The 16,002-nt window shown below is 37.2% G+C and overlaps 1 protein-coding gene across 3 annotated transcripts in view; it reads right to left on the bottom strand.

Annotated features, from left to right (window-relative positions):
• Positions 1-16,002, bottom strand: part of LOC106662758 (apoptosis-stimulating of p53 protein 1) — a 478,897-nt gene that overhangs the window by 380,102 nt on the left and 82,793 nt on the right. For all 3 annotated transcript variants that reach the window (XM_014387028.2, XM_014387030.2, XM_014387033.2), the window contains exon 2: positions 6,692-6,724. In XM_014387028.2, coding sequence (XP_014242514.1) covers positions 6,692-6,700 — 9 coding nt within the window. In that variant the 5' untranslated portion in view covers positions 6,701-6,724. The remainder of the gene's footprint in view (positions 1-6,691; positions 6,725-16,002) is intronic.

The raw sequence follows: 16,002 nt of genomic DNA, 5'->3' as shown, positions 1-16,002 counted from the left end.
TTGAAACAATCCACGTATTACAATTTTTCATTATTTATTCGAGTTTTTATCTAACTAAACGGACTAGAGTGACAAAAATGAGACTTGAACGCGTTCATCCTTGAACGGAGCATTCCAAAGGTCAAGCCGTCATGACTCGGACTTACTGCTAATCCTAAAACTCTATAAAAAAGTTGTGTTGAAAGAACTGACTCCGGTCAGAACGGTACCTCGCCGAGAAGGTTGAAGGGCTATCGAGGCAAATGGGAAAAAAAGTTCAAGTGGTCCGCGAGTGGACTTATGTCGGCTGCTTAATCATTGCTGATGTTCTGGGAAAATTCCGCCTCTTAGAAAGTCAACCTATTCCGATTTTATATAGAATTCCATACGTAGAGCATCACTTTAGCGGTGTTATTGTTCAAATAGGGTGTATATACAATTATTACTTTCATTATTCAAATAACTTTTTTTTAAATTATTTTATTTGTGCCTTATACACATTAGTAAATATTTTTGTTTTCGTTTTTCACACGGTCACAGTACCAGCACTAATGCCAGCACTGCACCCGGAGAGCACATGCCAGAGAAACAAGCCAATGATGACACTAAGTATGAGGAATTAAAGGGACAGCGGGTCTCGAGCAATAGAGTTAGTATGGTTCGAGAGGTTAGCGTGAAACTTTTGGAATCAGTTCGTTGACAAAAGGACTGTTGAGGACGTGTTGGTAGTGAGGTTAGTGACTTTGGGGACCGCGGTAGCCGAGTGGTTAGCATGAGAGACTCTCACGCCGCGGTCGTGGGTTCGATTCCCACCGTCGCCTCTGGCCCTTTTTTCACAATAACCCCCCCAAATTTGAACACACATATATGAATTGTCACATGGCTAATATGCATAGTTCATAACGCAAAAAAAAAAAAAGGTTAGTGACTTATTAAAGAGAAAAAAACAGGCAACAAAGGTTAGTGACTTATTAGAGAAAAAAACAGGCAACAATATCAACTTCTAATTGAGACAACCCCGCAATGAAGACCTGGGATACAAAGACAATCCAGAGAAAGTAACTGTACCAACGATATTCAATGACCTAGTACTCATTAAAAGAAGGATCGAATCGGCAGATTGAACTAAGGAACTAGGATAGTATAATAAGCCAGAAGGCTGCAGTGCTTTGGGAACATAAATTAACACTTCCAAGTCTCCTTTCATCATCATCATCATCATAGATTCTTTAATGTCTTCGATATTTTGCCTTGTGCTAATTACAACAATACTAGCTTTTTCGGACAATAAACGAATGTTTGTATACTTCGGAAAGAGCAGTGTTTTGATTAATAATTTATTTTTATAATGTTTTTATTGGCCGATAACAACTGAGTACATACCCGTCTAGTTACTCCACTTTAATGCATAATGCACATTAAGAAGTAATTAGTTCACGAACTAACCACCACAATCAAGAGAACAAATCTCACGGCACTTTTTCCATAATGAACACAAGTGATAAGAACACAGTACTAGCGGAGCACCAAGTCCAAAGGCTTCGTTCTCTTCAATCTTCTTACTTCTTCGCTGTCCCAACAGCTGGAGAGCTTGCTCATTTTGATGCCGGTGAAGCCTTTCCTCATGATTCACAGTTTCCACTCGGAGGACCCATGTAGATCGTCGTTGCGAATGTACCACAGTGCATTCACAATGCTCCATAGCATTTTGTTTTGAAACGTCTGTATCATCTTCACATTAGCTTTCTTGGTACAGCTCCAAAGCTAGATGCCATAATTTCATACAGGCTTTAAAACTTGCTGGTAAAGGAGCACCTTCCTGTGAGTATTCAATTCTGAATATCGATCGAGGAGCCAGTATATTAACCGAAATTTGATTTTGAGTTCTTGACAGTTTTTCTTAACGTGCTCTTTCCTCTTGAGTTTGGAATGTAAGGTCATACAAGTTACTTCGCTGTATTTGCATAGGTTACCCTAGCTGCATTCAATCTAATAGTGACAATCTTTCTATTGGTGAAGTTTACATGCACATAATTTGACTCATTTAATTGAAGCCACCTTGGTATCCACTTAGAGACAACTGTGAGAGCTGTTTGCTTCTTCAACACTGTCTCCTGTAGCCAAGATGGCGGTATCATCCGCAAATGCAGTCACTGTACTCGAAACTTCTCTATGCAAGTCACTCGCGAATATAAGTTATAGGAGACGACCAGGACACCGCCCTGTGGCACTCCCGCTGATATCTCTCTTAGCCGATGGAGTACCCGAGTAATTCTGAAGCTCCTGTGGGCCAGGTATGATCGCTGAATCAAAAAAACTGCTGTGGAATTTCCCGTTGCAACTTGAACAACAACCCCTGGTGACATTTTATCAAGGGGTTGAGCCACATTCGGGAAGACGCTTGAGCATAGTTTCTGTCCTTCCAGTGTTTTGGTTAATAAAAAATAACCCGTTAAAATCATTCTGTATGGTTATTTAATATTGAGCAGTGACAACCTCATGAATTAATAATAAACGGTGTCTGACAAAGAAAAGGAAAACTTTGTATCGGTGTTGTTTACCACACAATACGCTGAGTGCGGGGTGTGCTCCCATTGGTATACAAACCTGATTAATCTCTTCGGAAACCACCAATCACCATACGTTTTCCATAAATTATACTAAGAATTCGTATTAGCGGCTTCGGTGAGCGATTCGATTTAATGAGGAGATCACGCCTCTCCCTTAGTTTCGAGCAGCCCCTTTGCCGACATTTCCGTGTTTATGTCGACACGACAATTTATAGGCATCCGTAAATAATTATCTGTCTGTTGGACCAGCGGTGAACAAATGTGCGGATGCTACCTCAGGTTGTACTGATGTCCAAAAGTTCAAACAAACAAAAGAAAAAATAGTAGAGTTAAAAAAAGACAGTTTTAACAAATGTACGAAGTCCAGGAATTTGGATTAAATTAATTATACTTATTATTTACCAATATTCAATATATTAAATAATCAAACAATATTATCTGCATAATGCCGTTAAGTAATTAAAAATGTTTTTCTTAAACGAATCTTTCCAAAATTAAATTCATCTACTTTCAGGCAATCAGATTGGATTTCACTTTAATCGATTCCAGCAGGTGTTTCGCGTTGTTGACAATTCCACCTTCCCTGTGTACATTGACTTAAAACGGTTAGCAAAGCTTGGCTACATATTACCTTCTACTTACACCTACTCTCCTATCTGTCAAAAAAATTCTTTAAGCATTAAGATTAAGGTTATCAGTTGAGATAAAAAAGTCAATGGCACGAGCGGGATTCGAACCCACGATCTTCGGCTTGATACGCCGCTGCTCTACCAATTGAGCTATCGTGACCTCGATCCACTCGGACACCAACCTCCCATCTCAATCAAGTGTAGAGCAGCGGCGTATCAAGCCGAAGATCGTGGGTTCGAATCCCGCTCATGCCATTGACTTTTTTATCTCAACTGAAAACCTTAATTAATTGTAAGATATTAATTGGTCAAGCGGACCACGAAACTAGTGAATTTAATTAAGATTATGATTTTTATCTCAACCAAGACGTTACAAAGAATAATTGATTGAAAGAAGTAACTTGGTCAATTGACTACGAAAACGTAAATGGATTAAGTTTAGAGTGTCTACCACCCCAGTTTAGTGTTTAGTTTTCTCTCGTTTTGTCTTTTTGGGATCCATTCTGTCATGGAGGATTTTGTGTTTTTTATCCAAAGAATAGGTTCAGGATACATGGCTCTTGCAGATCCACCTCTGCCTTTTTTCTTCCCAAAATTCCTTTGTGTCGTGGTGCTAGATATCTTCAGATTGTTTGGTTTTACCAGGTTTTCGAGTTTATGGAAGCATTGACTGATTTAGAGGTCATTTTTTTACATGACAATGCTTTAAAAGCTGCTTGGCTATCCGATCTTATGAGGAGTGTTTTGTCAGAGGCACCTCTTTGACAATTTTCTAAGGCATAAGAATGAGTGGCCATCCAGATATGTAATAATTTATCTGCTTAGCTGTTTATTATAAAGATTTAAGATTTTTTCTTGAGATAGGTGTGATGCTGACCTCTAGTTTGATTATTTCTCTTATGCTCGCGTTTTTTACTATGTCAAAACCTGTTTCGGCATTTCGTCATCATCAGTCGTTGGTCCATGTTTGTCTATTTTGTCTTTCTACATGTTTATAAAATGTACAAAGGTTAGTCAGTTGGACAATAATCATTAGACCCCTTTAACTCTTTAATTTTTAAATTTTAAGGACAAACCCTCGATTGAAGGTAGTGAGGTAGAAGACAGTAAATCGGAACAAACTTATGGACGCGGACTACACTGATAAAGGAGTAAATCCTGGCAAACCTTCAGCCACTTGCATTCATTCTACAACTGCTTTTAAATATTTAACAACTCACAACCTTCACAAAATCCGCATCGACATAGGTTTCTGAAATAATGATCCAACGAAATAACGATCGGTAAAGGTGTAATTTAGAGTTCAGCAGACGAAACAAGGGAATATATACAGACCAAAAGCGTAAACCGAAAAATATACAGCAACTCGCATCCATCCGACAAAAATTTATTCAGTCACTAACCTTTCAAGAAGACCGTAGTTTGAAACAGGTATGTCTGCTATCCCTATTTATCCTGGTTCATAAATGACATAAATGATTTCATAGAAAAGGGAATAAGTATTGGAAATCTTATTGTAAGGACACTGCTGTTTTATAGAATGATAAGTCAATAATAAGCAGTTAAAAAGGCAAATGATCGTGATCATTACCGATATGTAATGGAACTGAATGCGATCCGGCCACTTCGGCCCGGAGGGCAACGAAAGCTGGGACGTCTCGCTCTCCAGACCGATCTACCGCGATGCAGATGTGCGAACAGTTGAGAATGCTCTGATAGAGAGCTTTGGCATCGTCTGTGGGCCGCGTCATCCGAGAAGCTCCTCGGTTAAGACCACGACTGAACGATGTCTCTCCGAGAGTCTGAAACGAAATCGTGCTAACCCCCTAGAGAATCGTCCATACCCTTCTGACATACGGACACCTCCTTTTAGGTCAAAACCCGAGCAGGTGTACAATTATTCGAGAAAGGTTGCTCTAAGATCAGATCTAAGAGTGTCATGTCTTAGCCCCTTACAGGGAACGAGTAGGCTTGAAATCTTATATAAAGCGACCTTGGGCACACAAGCAGTTTGTCGGCTCCTCTGTTGCGATTTTTAAGAAAACAAGGGTGTTTTGTAAGTATGAATGAGTATCAGTTAGTAACCTCTCTTTAAAAAATAATAATGAAGAAACAATAAAATTGTGGAATAAGTAGAATGGTCTACCTCACCTGACGGAATCCAAGATTAAAGCCGGGAACACATTTACCCGATGCTACGCCATGCGACGCTACCCGACGCCTTGCCACGTTTTGGTGGGGTGTGCACATCTATCCGACGCAAGCACACGTCGCGTACAGTCCACAGCATTTATCACAATAATCACTATCACAATCACAACGCATCTTTTGTTCTTAATGCACTATTTTGAGCAAAACCTCGTAATAAATTGTTAGTTAAATTTTATGAGCACAACCATCTAATAAATTGTTTGTTAAACTTAATTGTTTTAAATAAACCATCATAATTAAACAATGTTTATAAAAACTTATGAATTTGGTTTACATTGAAATAACATGTTGTAATTAATATAACGGCAAAATTACATGTACTTAGTTTGAAATAAACTACAAAAAATATGAGTGTTCTGATGCTACCCGACGAAAATGGTGTAAATTTACGAGCAAAACTATGAAATAAATTGTTAATTAAATTTATGAGCAAAACCGTGTAATAAATTGTTCCAATTTTAGTATATGTACCGCCGAAGCGAGTACAATAATTTGTTAGTTAAATTCATTATATCAAAAAATGGTATTCCGGTGTTTTGATTAATTTTCTACCAAACCATTAAAATTATTTTTTTAAATAAAAACTAATTAATTTTTACTCACAGTTAATTTGGTTCATATTGAAATAAGTATGTTGTAAATAATATAACGACAATAATACATGTAGTTTGAATAAAAATATGAGTGTCTGGTTCTTTTGTCTTCGACTGTACTCGATGTGATCCGACGAAAATCTGGACAGTGGGGATCGCAGAGCGTCAGGTAGGTTTGCGTGGCATAGCATCGAGTAGTTGTGCACGGGGGTAATGCAACCTTATGGAAAATCGGAGTTTGGATTTGCGTCGGGTAGCATCGGGTAGGTTAGCGTGGCATAGCATCGGGAAGAAGTGCACGGGGGTAATGCAACCTTATGGAAAATCGGAGTTTGGATTTGCGTCGGGTAGCATCGGGTAGCGTCGCATGGCGTAGCATCGGGTAAGTGTGTTCCTTGCTGAAGTGATGCATGTCGACGTGTTATGTGTAATACGTTTTGTGTGTTATTGAATGTGTAATGTAATAAAATTTAACAATAGAACAATAATTTTGTTTCTTCGTTACTCAATTGCTTGATGTATCATCGGCATTGCCGAAATAAATGATACAGGGAGGTGAATTAGCAATGTATCAAAGGACAATTATCCTTGAGGCCTGGGAGGGTCACGATAAGAGGCCTTTCCTCATACACAATTACACAAATCTGCTTTCCTCAGGCTCAGAGGATTATTGATAATTCCGTCAATTTCATACTTCACTTCTACTTACCGGCACCATGGCGAGCAGACTAGCCCATGTCACCTGGAAAAAGAAAAAGTTTATTATTAATTAATTCCATTAGCTTTCGTGGTCCGATTGACCAAATAACATCTTTCAATTAATGAATCTAAGGTATTGGTTGAAATAAAAAAAGCTAGTGTCTCAAGCAGGAATCGAACCCACGAGCTTCGGCTAAATACGCCTCTGCTCTAACCGCATAAGCAATAGTGACTTAGATCCATTCGGACACCAAATTCACATCTCAACCTATCTTTCCAATTTTCCCACCTTTTTGCCATTTTTCAAATGTCGGGTAATCAGGATTCGATTCTCGGCGACAAATGAAATGGCCACACAGAGCTTAAGTGAAGATATACTTCGTTTTACTTATGTAAGGTCTTGGTTGAGATGAAAAAGTTAGTGTCAGGAGCGGGATTCGAACCCAGACCTTCTGCTAAATACGCCGCTGCTATACCAATTGAGCTATCGTGACTGACACTTTATTACTAATGACAATCAATTATTTCCGAAGGTAAATAGAAAATGGTTGGTTGAATGTATATGTAATGATGAATTTTGATCCCCATAAAATTACGGTTGAGAACTTTCGAATTTTAGACTTGTAACGCTAAAGCTAATTTCTCGGTAGAACTCTTAAATAGAAAATAATAATAATGAACAGGTATAACAAGATTTATTTAACAGGCCGGTTACTCTGGGCTGGAGGGACAAAGATTAATTTTTCTTCCGTAATTATTTACACTTTTTTATTTTATTTTTTTTTTTTTTAAGAGGATGAGAGGAGTTTGTAGTTGGATCACGTCGTCCTCTCCCTCTGTCCTTTGGTAGGTGGTCGCGAACAAGGGGCAGAATTTGGTACGTGGTAGCTCTCAAACGGGAAGAGGATGAATTTAGACCAAATTAGATTTGGTATATACAGTTGTAGTGTCAAGGAAATAATTCAATTAAGACGTACAGTCAGAAGAAACCATTTATCATTTAAGGCATATGGTCAATTTTTCAAAAAATACATTTCATATCAATAAAACAGTCTAATGTATTTAAAGATGATGAGAGTTTTTAACGTTCTTTCTGGAAAATATTAGGGAAATTTGAGAATGTGCATTGAATAAAGCTTAAACTCTTCAAAGCTAAGTTACTTAGAATTCTTTCCCCGAGCCGAGGAACCCTTGCAGCCTGTTGCTCTTTTCATCGAATCAATTCAGGCTCATTATTTTTATTGATATACGTGCCATCCTTTGCTCATCCGGCTCGTGGTAAATTACATCTACCGCGGTCTTTCTCCCTACTCTCCCTTTTAATCCGATATACGTCTAGACGCATATTTCTAAGCGATATTAAATTTTACACATAAAAAAAATGAAACGGTAGAAAAAGTTCGAAATTTTTTCACACGGATTATTGAAACTGTATTTTTTTTCTTCCAAATGTCAATCCCTAAGCCTTCTTGGGGCTCTTTGGCGGATCTATGAAGCTAATCCCAGTTAAAACTCCAACTTAACTTGATTTAGCAATCAAGTTTGCAAAAGTTAAAGTAGGGCGTAGAAAAGTTTTGCGTAAATTTTCACTTTACTTGTAAAAAGTATTAACTAAGAAGTAGCAGTTTTTCTGAAAAACCTATCAAGCCCTGCGAATAACCACCCAATTTCCTTCCAAGTAATAAATAGATTAGATTTATAATTAATTTTTAAATTCGATATATTTAGTACAATCTGTAACTTTATTTGCATTGTCTACTGAGCTGGTTTTACAAATCACGTAAATCATATATTTTGCAGTTGTAAATATCAAGCAAATGCAATTTAGAACAATATTGCTTTATTAGAACAGTCGGTTGTTATTGCCTTGTCAGGCTGTAATTTTTTATTTACAGTTTATTTATTTACACCGGCCACTGGTTTTTTGTTTGTTTTTGGACGATTGTTTATACTCTTCAGATAGAAGGATAACAGAGAGTACGAATTAAATTTTAATAAATTTCAATCCGGGCAGGATCGTCGATATAATAAAAAAATAAGTGTAAGTTATATTATTAAAACCCATTATATTACATGGGTTTTCGCAGATAGGTTTCAAATCGCAAAATTAGTATAAAATATTCATTTTACAAAAGTCACTACTTTTCGTGGTCCGCTTGACCAATTAATATCTTTCAATTAATTAAGTTTTTTAGTTGAGATAAAAAAGTCAGTGTCACGAACGGGATTCGAACTCACGACCTTCGGCTAGATACGCCGCTGCTCTACCACTTGAGGTATCATTGCTAGCCGTTAAAAAATGGCAAAAAGTAGGGAAAAAAGGTGTGGTTGAGATGGGAAGTTAGTGTCCGAGCGGATCGAAGTCACGATAGCTCAAGTGGTAGAGTAGCTGCGTATCTAGCGTGACACTGACTTTTTATCTCAACTAAAAACCTTAATCAATTGAAAAAAAAATTGTGTTGATTTTTAAACAATAAAAATTTGTTAGATAAATTGAAATTATTGGTTTCTACAAGAAAACTTAAACATCTCCAGAAAAAATCGATTTTTTAATTTTTATTTTATGGCATTATTGGTTTTAGAATGAAATTTCAATTAATTAATCTAAGGTATTGGTTGAAATAAAAAAGAAGCTAGTGCTCAAGCGGGATTCGAACCCACGACCTTCAGCTAGATACGCCGGTGCTCTACCACTTGAGCTTCGATCCCCTCGGACACTAACTTCCCATCTAAACCCCACCTTTTGATTTTTTCCTCCTTTTTGCCATTTTTCAAAGGTCGTGTAATCTATTTGATTCTCGGCGACAAGTGGATATCTAGCCGAAGATCATGGGTTCGAATCCCGCTTCTGACACTGACTTTTTTATCTCAACTAAAAACCTTAATTAATTGAAATTTTACAAAAGGTTGTTTTTTTTATGTGTGGAGTTTAATGCCCGTTGGTTAATGATTATTTGAAGATCGTGAGAAAAATATTTTCTTTATCGTGCCAACGTTTCGGTCTTTATTTAGATCATCTTCTGAGCCTGGGATTTATAAATATTTTTTAAATTTTACAAATACATATAGGATGTGGAATTTTTTTTCCTACATCCTACATATATTTCTGAAGCCCGAAAGATGATCTCAGTAAAGACCGAAACGTTGGCACGATAAAGAAAAAGTTTTTCTAAAAACTTCGTTACACCAGACCGCATCTCACGACCTCAAAGTAATCTTCTTTTTTTTTAATATTTCTTTTCATTGTCCTTTTTCCGACCGTAATAATTATTAAGCTAATATAGGATTATGATAATTTGAAAAAACCCACTCATTTATTTTTATTTGATAATAATCGTATTAAAACTAATTATCAAAATCGAAAAATTGCTTCTTCTTCTTCAGTTGAATGGGTTGGTCGGTTTAGTGACACTGTGTGAATACAAAATAAAACAAGAAAAGCCCACGAGAAGTCATTATATAAAAACGAAAATGGTTGTGTAAATTAATTGGTATAATTAATTAAACGAAAAGACTGTGCCATGATGTGTGCAATAGATAAGACTACAAATTATCTTGAAAGAAAGATTTTTTTTTAAAGCACTAATGAATAAATATTGAATTTTGGACGGGATCCACACATGGTTTTTACGTAAAAAGTCAACTACTAAGTTTTATAGTAATTGTATTTTGTATTGACGTTTGTTCAATTCAGGATTGATAATTTCTACCGGTGGATGACGAGGTTATGAAGGATTTAATGGGCAAAATAGCACAGAGGGGAACTAAGTTGGGAAAAAAACTTCTGGAATCCCGTCGGACCGTTTCTGCAGAGAAACGAGATGCTATGGCAATCCGGCCATCGTGATTTCTTTTTATTACAACTCCAATTAGGCTATATCAAATTCCACAGTCGAAATACTGCCGATAAAACTACAATCTGTCTTATTTTCAACAACTTTTGTTTGCTTTAATATATCCATTTAATGAAAATTACAGTTTAAACCAGGGCTGTTATAATTTATCTATTATTCATTTTATAGTACTTGCATTGATGAAAAGTATTAAACATTCCGGTTTATGCAGTTCTTTTATTAGTTAAATTATGCCATCACTCAAGCAATGTAACATAAAGTTTAGTAGTTTCATAGTAGGGTGCTGTCCAATCAAAACGCTTTTGTAATTTGACGTCCGTTTCATTTTAATAACCAATAAAACACTACTCAGTCTCTTGTTTTAAAGCCCATAAGGCTTCTGTGAAACTCTTCTCCAACTAATTAAGCATTGTGTAGTTGTAGTGTTTTAGTTTTACTAGTTTAAAACCATAAAAATAATCACACATACAATTATTCAATGATAAAAATTTTCTGTTGGTTTTAACTAAATCTTTCGACTTAGTTGTTTACGACGATTTACAAAGAAAAAGTGTTTTTCATCTAGGAAAGATTCTGTCTTTCTTTGTAGAAACCCAACTGGCGCTATGGTAACTAATTTTGGCCACTGACATTAACAAGACAGGGGAAATCTACACAATCGCGTCCCACTTGAAGGTGATGGTGCGTGTTTTCTTATTTCTCCTTTCCTTTCAACCTCTATTTAATGTTGCGAACGGCGGAATTCTTTTTTTTCTTCTTCTCTTCTGTACTGAGTGAGTTTAATCTATTGTTGCATTACGATGGAAATATGAACATGTCGAGTTTGCCCAATTTGTGCTTGATGGGAGTGTTATTTTAAATATTGTATAAACACGTCATCTTCTTCTGACGGTGAACTGGAAATTGACAACGATGAGTGAGTTAATTGGTTTTTTAAATTCTCTTCTTTGGTGAAACAATAAATTCAACGACTTTTTCCCTCCAGGGAGGTCGCGCGCTCTCAGACCAAAAAATCTCCTGATATATATGATCGTCCGACCGTTCCTAAGAAACATGAAGAGGAAAGCTGTTGTTCAATTAACACAAGTATATAATGCAATTATCAAACTGGGTTAATTCCCAACAGCTTGGAAATATGCCATCATCATAATGTTTCATAAACCCGGTAAACTAAGGAACAATCCTGACTGTTACCGTCCCGTAAATTTGTTACAACTATTTTCTTAAGTGCTAGAACGACTATTGTTGGCTAAACTGCTCTCCAAATTGGACAACATCCCTAACATTCAATTTGGTATTCCAGCCGACCATTCCTGCGTTCAGCAACTACACCGGATAGTCGATACCATGCTGGACACGTATGAGGAAGGTTCAATACGTCACGGATTGTTTCTAGATGTTTAAAAGGCTTTCGACAGAGTTCGACGTCATGGTTTGTTCTCAAATATAAAAAACTATATCCCGGATGCGTACTGACTAATCCTCTCATACCTTAACAATCGTTCGTTTTTCTGTAAAATAAAGACTCGATCTCTTCAAAACCAGCAATTTATGCTGGAATTTCCACAAGAAAGCAGATGGGTTCATTAGTCTACATACTGTATACTGCAGGTTACCTCCACCGCCCTGTGTTAAAGTTGCATTTTGCTGATGATGTTGCGGCTTTGGCGGCTGGTGACTCAGATTTAACCTTACAGAGACTAGTCATTCGCACAACAAATATGTCAATGGTATGAAAAGCGTTGGGTGAAGCTTAACCCGAAAAAATCGCAACTGGTATGTTTCACTTACAAAAGATGCATAGACGTCATCTTTCTTCTCAGCAAAAAGTCTAAATTACCTCTCGACATGAAACTTATTTACTTGTCGGTATGGATGTATGGGGGGGCCGCGGTAGCCGACTGGTTAAGGCGTCAGACTCTCGGCTAGTAGATCCCGCGGTTGTGGGTTCGATCTCCACCGTCGGCTCTGGACTTTTTCTGACGCCTAAGGGGGTAGCCTCAATTGAAAGTAATTTGGCACGGCACTCATCATTTGAAGGGGCGGGATCGGATCTCAGCGACCTTGAATTTGGTCCCAACCCCCTTCAAAAATAAGTTTCTTCGATGGAAGAACACCGGTACAACGGGGGCTCAAGATCACATTGGTGTTGCGAGCCCTCCCTAAAAATATAGAGCCAGGGATAAAGTACAAGCTTGTAAGCTGTACAGCTCAGCTGCAGTGCTCAGGAGGGAACTCCTCCAGTTCCTGGTATCCATTGTAAAAAAAATGGATGTATGGCTGTGAGATATGGGCATCAGCTAGCAAGTCTCAAGTGAAACGGGTTCAGACAGTTCAAAATACGGTTCTGAGGTTAATAACAGGTGCCCTATGGTATTTGAGAACCACAACACTTCATACTTCTAAAAATACGATGGTAGCCGACGTTAGCAGTAGCCGGTAGCTACCAAGGCCTAACCAACTGAAAAGAAGTATGAGCACCCACCCAAACCTTTTCCTACGAGTTTCATGACAGCTGAAAAGGAAAAGCCTTGGTGACTAGTGACTATTATGTAAAATTTATAAACTGTAAATAATTTAAGTGCACTCTTTTTGCTTTCGTTTTTACTATTCGCTAAACTGTAACATTCGTTTCTCTCATGTACTTAGTATTCGTAAATTATTATGTACACACTCCTGTACTGAGCAAATAAGGTGGGTCTGCCCTTGGACATCAAGTCAAACGTGAATTAGCGCTCTAACATAAGCAATCTACTTATTGTAAATAAATCAAAAGTAGAATGTAATTTTGTTAAAATATATACTATAATATAAAGAATATACTTTTAATAAATAAATAAAAATTTATGTAAAAACATGGTTTTAAGTCGAGAAAATCTCGCCTGGGCAGACGCTTAAGGCCAAAGACGGACGTAGCGTACGTTTCATCGCCCACGTCCTGAGTGTGCCTCTCTTTTCCATTCACGATGATCTACAGCGGTTTAGAGCCACTTAAGTCTCGAAGAGAACATCATGGTCCACCGCCATGTACGACGGCGAGTGAAGATCCGTGTATTTCTCTTATCATCACTCCAAACTGTAACTTTAAGAGTGAGGCATTCAAACAGTCATCAGAACGCTTCGTGAGATTAGCTGTTTCTACACGCAAATCGTGATTATTGGACGCGGGGAGCTGTTCTTTTCAAAGATGGATGACTGGTTTTAAGCAATCAGATGATCGGGACGGTGTGTGCAGAAGGCGTGGAGAACGTTTTGCTTTCATAGGCCATGCGTTAGTCACGGCCTTTTCAAAAATAGTCAATTGTGGTATTGAGTAGAATCAACACCTACCCAACTTGGATATATTCAACGGTGAACCTATTTGTAGTTTATGCAATGAATACGAAGAAACTGTCACTCATTTTATCTTCGGATGCAAAGTAACTGATCAATGGAGAAATGCATCAATAAGAGTAAACGACCATCAACTTCTCAAAGACGATTCTAAGTTGAATAAATCTAAACCTCGTCATCACATATTCCTAACCTTACAGAGTATGACTATCATCTTAATTTTGAGGAATAGGAAACGTTTTCGCTTCAAACGAAAAGGTCTTTGGATGTACAGTCTGAAGGAATTGGTTTAATCCTTTATAAAAAAGATGGTTCCTACTCACATTAAGTTGTTTCGCAACAATCCGGATTTCGAGCCCTTTAGCTCNCAGGGCCTGGGATTTACAAACATTGTTTACATTTAACAAATACATTTAGGATGTGGAAAAGTTAATTTATACAAAGCAAAATATATTTTTTTATATTCAATCAAAGTATTTCTACTCACTCAAAGTGTTTATCTTCTGTGTAATTGTGCCATTCTTGCGTGTCGTGTTGAGAGTGCCAGTGAGATTTTGCTGTTTTAAACGTTTCTCAACACGACATGCAAGAATGGCACAATTACACAGAAGACAAACACTTTGAGTGAGTAGAAATACTTTGATTGAATATAAAAAAATATATTTTGCATTGTATGAATTCACTTTTCCACATCCTAGTCAGACAGGAGAGACGTTGGTTCAAAGAATGTTGCATAGTTGCATATATAGGAAAATAATACATGCAACATAAATTATTCAGAAACCGTGAGATGCGGTCTGGTGTGATGTAGGTTTCAGAAAAACATTTTCTTTATCGTTCCAACGTTTCGATCTTTATTGAGATCATCTTCAGGGCCTGGGATTTACAAACATTGTTTACATTTAACAACTTAAATTATAAACATAAAACAGAAATATCTCACTGGTACTCTCAACACGACACGCAAGAATGGCACAATTACACAGAAAACAAACACTTTGAGTGAGTAGAAATACTTTGAATGAATATTAAAAAAATATATATTTTTTGCATTGTATAAATTCACTTTTTTCCACATCCTAAATGTATTTGTTAAATGTAAACAATGTTTGTAAATCCCAGGCCTTGAAGATGATGTCAATAAAGATCGAAACGTAGGCACGATAAAGAAAATGTTTTTCTGAAACCTACATCACACCAGAACGCATCTCACGATTTCTGAATATGGATTGGTTTATATTACACTCTTGTTATTATTGTCGGTCTTTTTAGACATTTCGCCATCGTCAATGGTGGATTTGTTTGTTGCAACCATATCAAATGAAGGTAACAAGCTATGATTACAACTAACCGTTATTGAAAAAAATGTGGGAAATTTCACCACGACTGTAACCAATAGAATGTGGAATTTTAAATTTCTTAAGAATCTATTTTTACAAACTAAACAGAGTCCATGGATAATCAACTAATACGACGATTCCATTCTTCCACAAATCATTGTAAGTAAAACTAAAATGATGAACCGTATGACTGCACATGACTCATATGACACTGAAGTAATTTGGTCCGATGTACGACGTGTTTCACCATCTTCAGTGTTTGTTTTTTTGCTGTGTTTTACCAGATGTAAGTAAATGATTCAAAAATTGAAAAACTTCAGTTCTGCGATGATAAATCTTCATTTGAGTCGTACCTCGGTCCGCCGAGTCTTGCTATTTGACGGAAAAGACCTAACTACAAAATGATAACGTTTAAAAGATATTTGAAGAAATTTGTTCCCTTTCACATTATTATATCATTCGTGCTGAGCTAGTGAAAAACAAAAACGGCGCCGTTTTCTTTAAACACAGGTTTGTTTAATTGCTCCTTCCCAATATGTACGCCAATTCTAAAAGTGGAGGAATCGGAAGAGCAGAGTTCCGAGAAATTTAGCGGATTGGTCTCCTTAATCACGGGGTCGGGAAGAAGAGAGGTGCCAAAGCAGAGCAGTCTTCTCGCCGTGCCGTTCACCTCGGATTTTTTCCCAGTTTCCCAGAGCTTGAAGTAATGGGAACCTGAAAGGCATTTCAACCGTTCTTCCCGTTTTGCTATTACTCTACACGTCAAGATCTCCAAATCGGATCGTCTTCCATGG

This window comes from Cimex lectularius, unplaced genomic scaffold, assembly GCF_000648675.2.
Source record: "Cimex lectularius strain Harlan isolate CLEC.00 unplaced genomic scaffold, Clec_2.1 scaffold45, whole genome shotgun sequence".
NCBI lineage: Eukaryota > Metazoa > Arthropoda > Insecta > Hemiptera > Cimicidae > Cimex > Cimex lectularius.
Note: the sequence above shows the minus strand (reverse complement) of the source record. Positions and strands in the feature narration are given on the sequence as shown.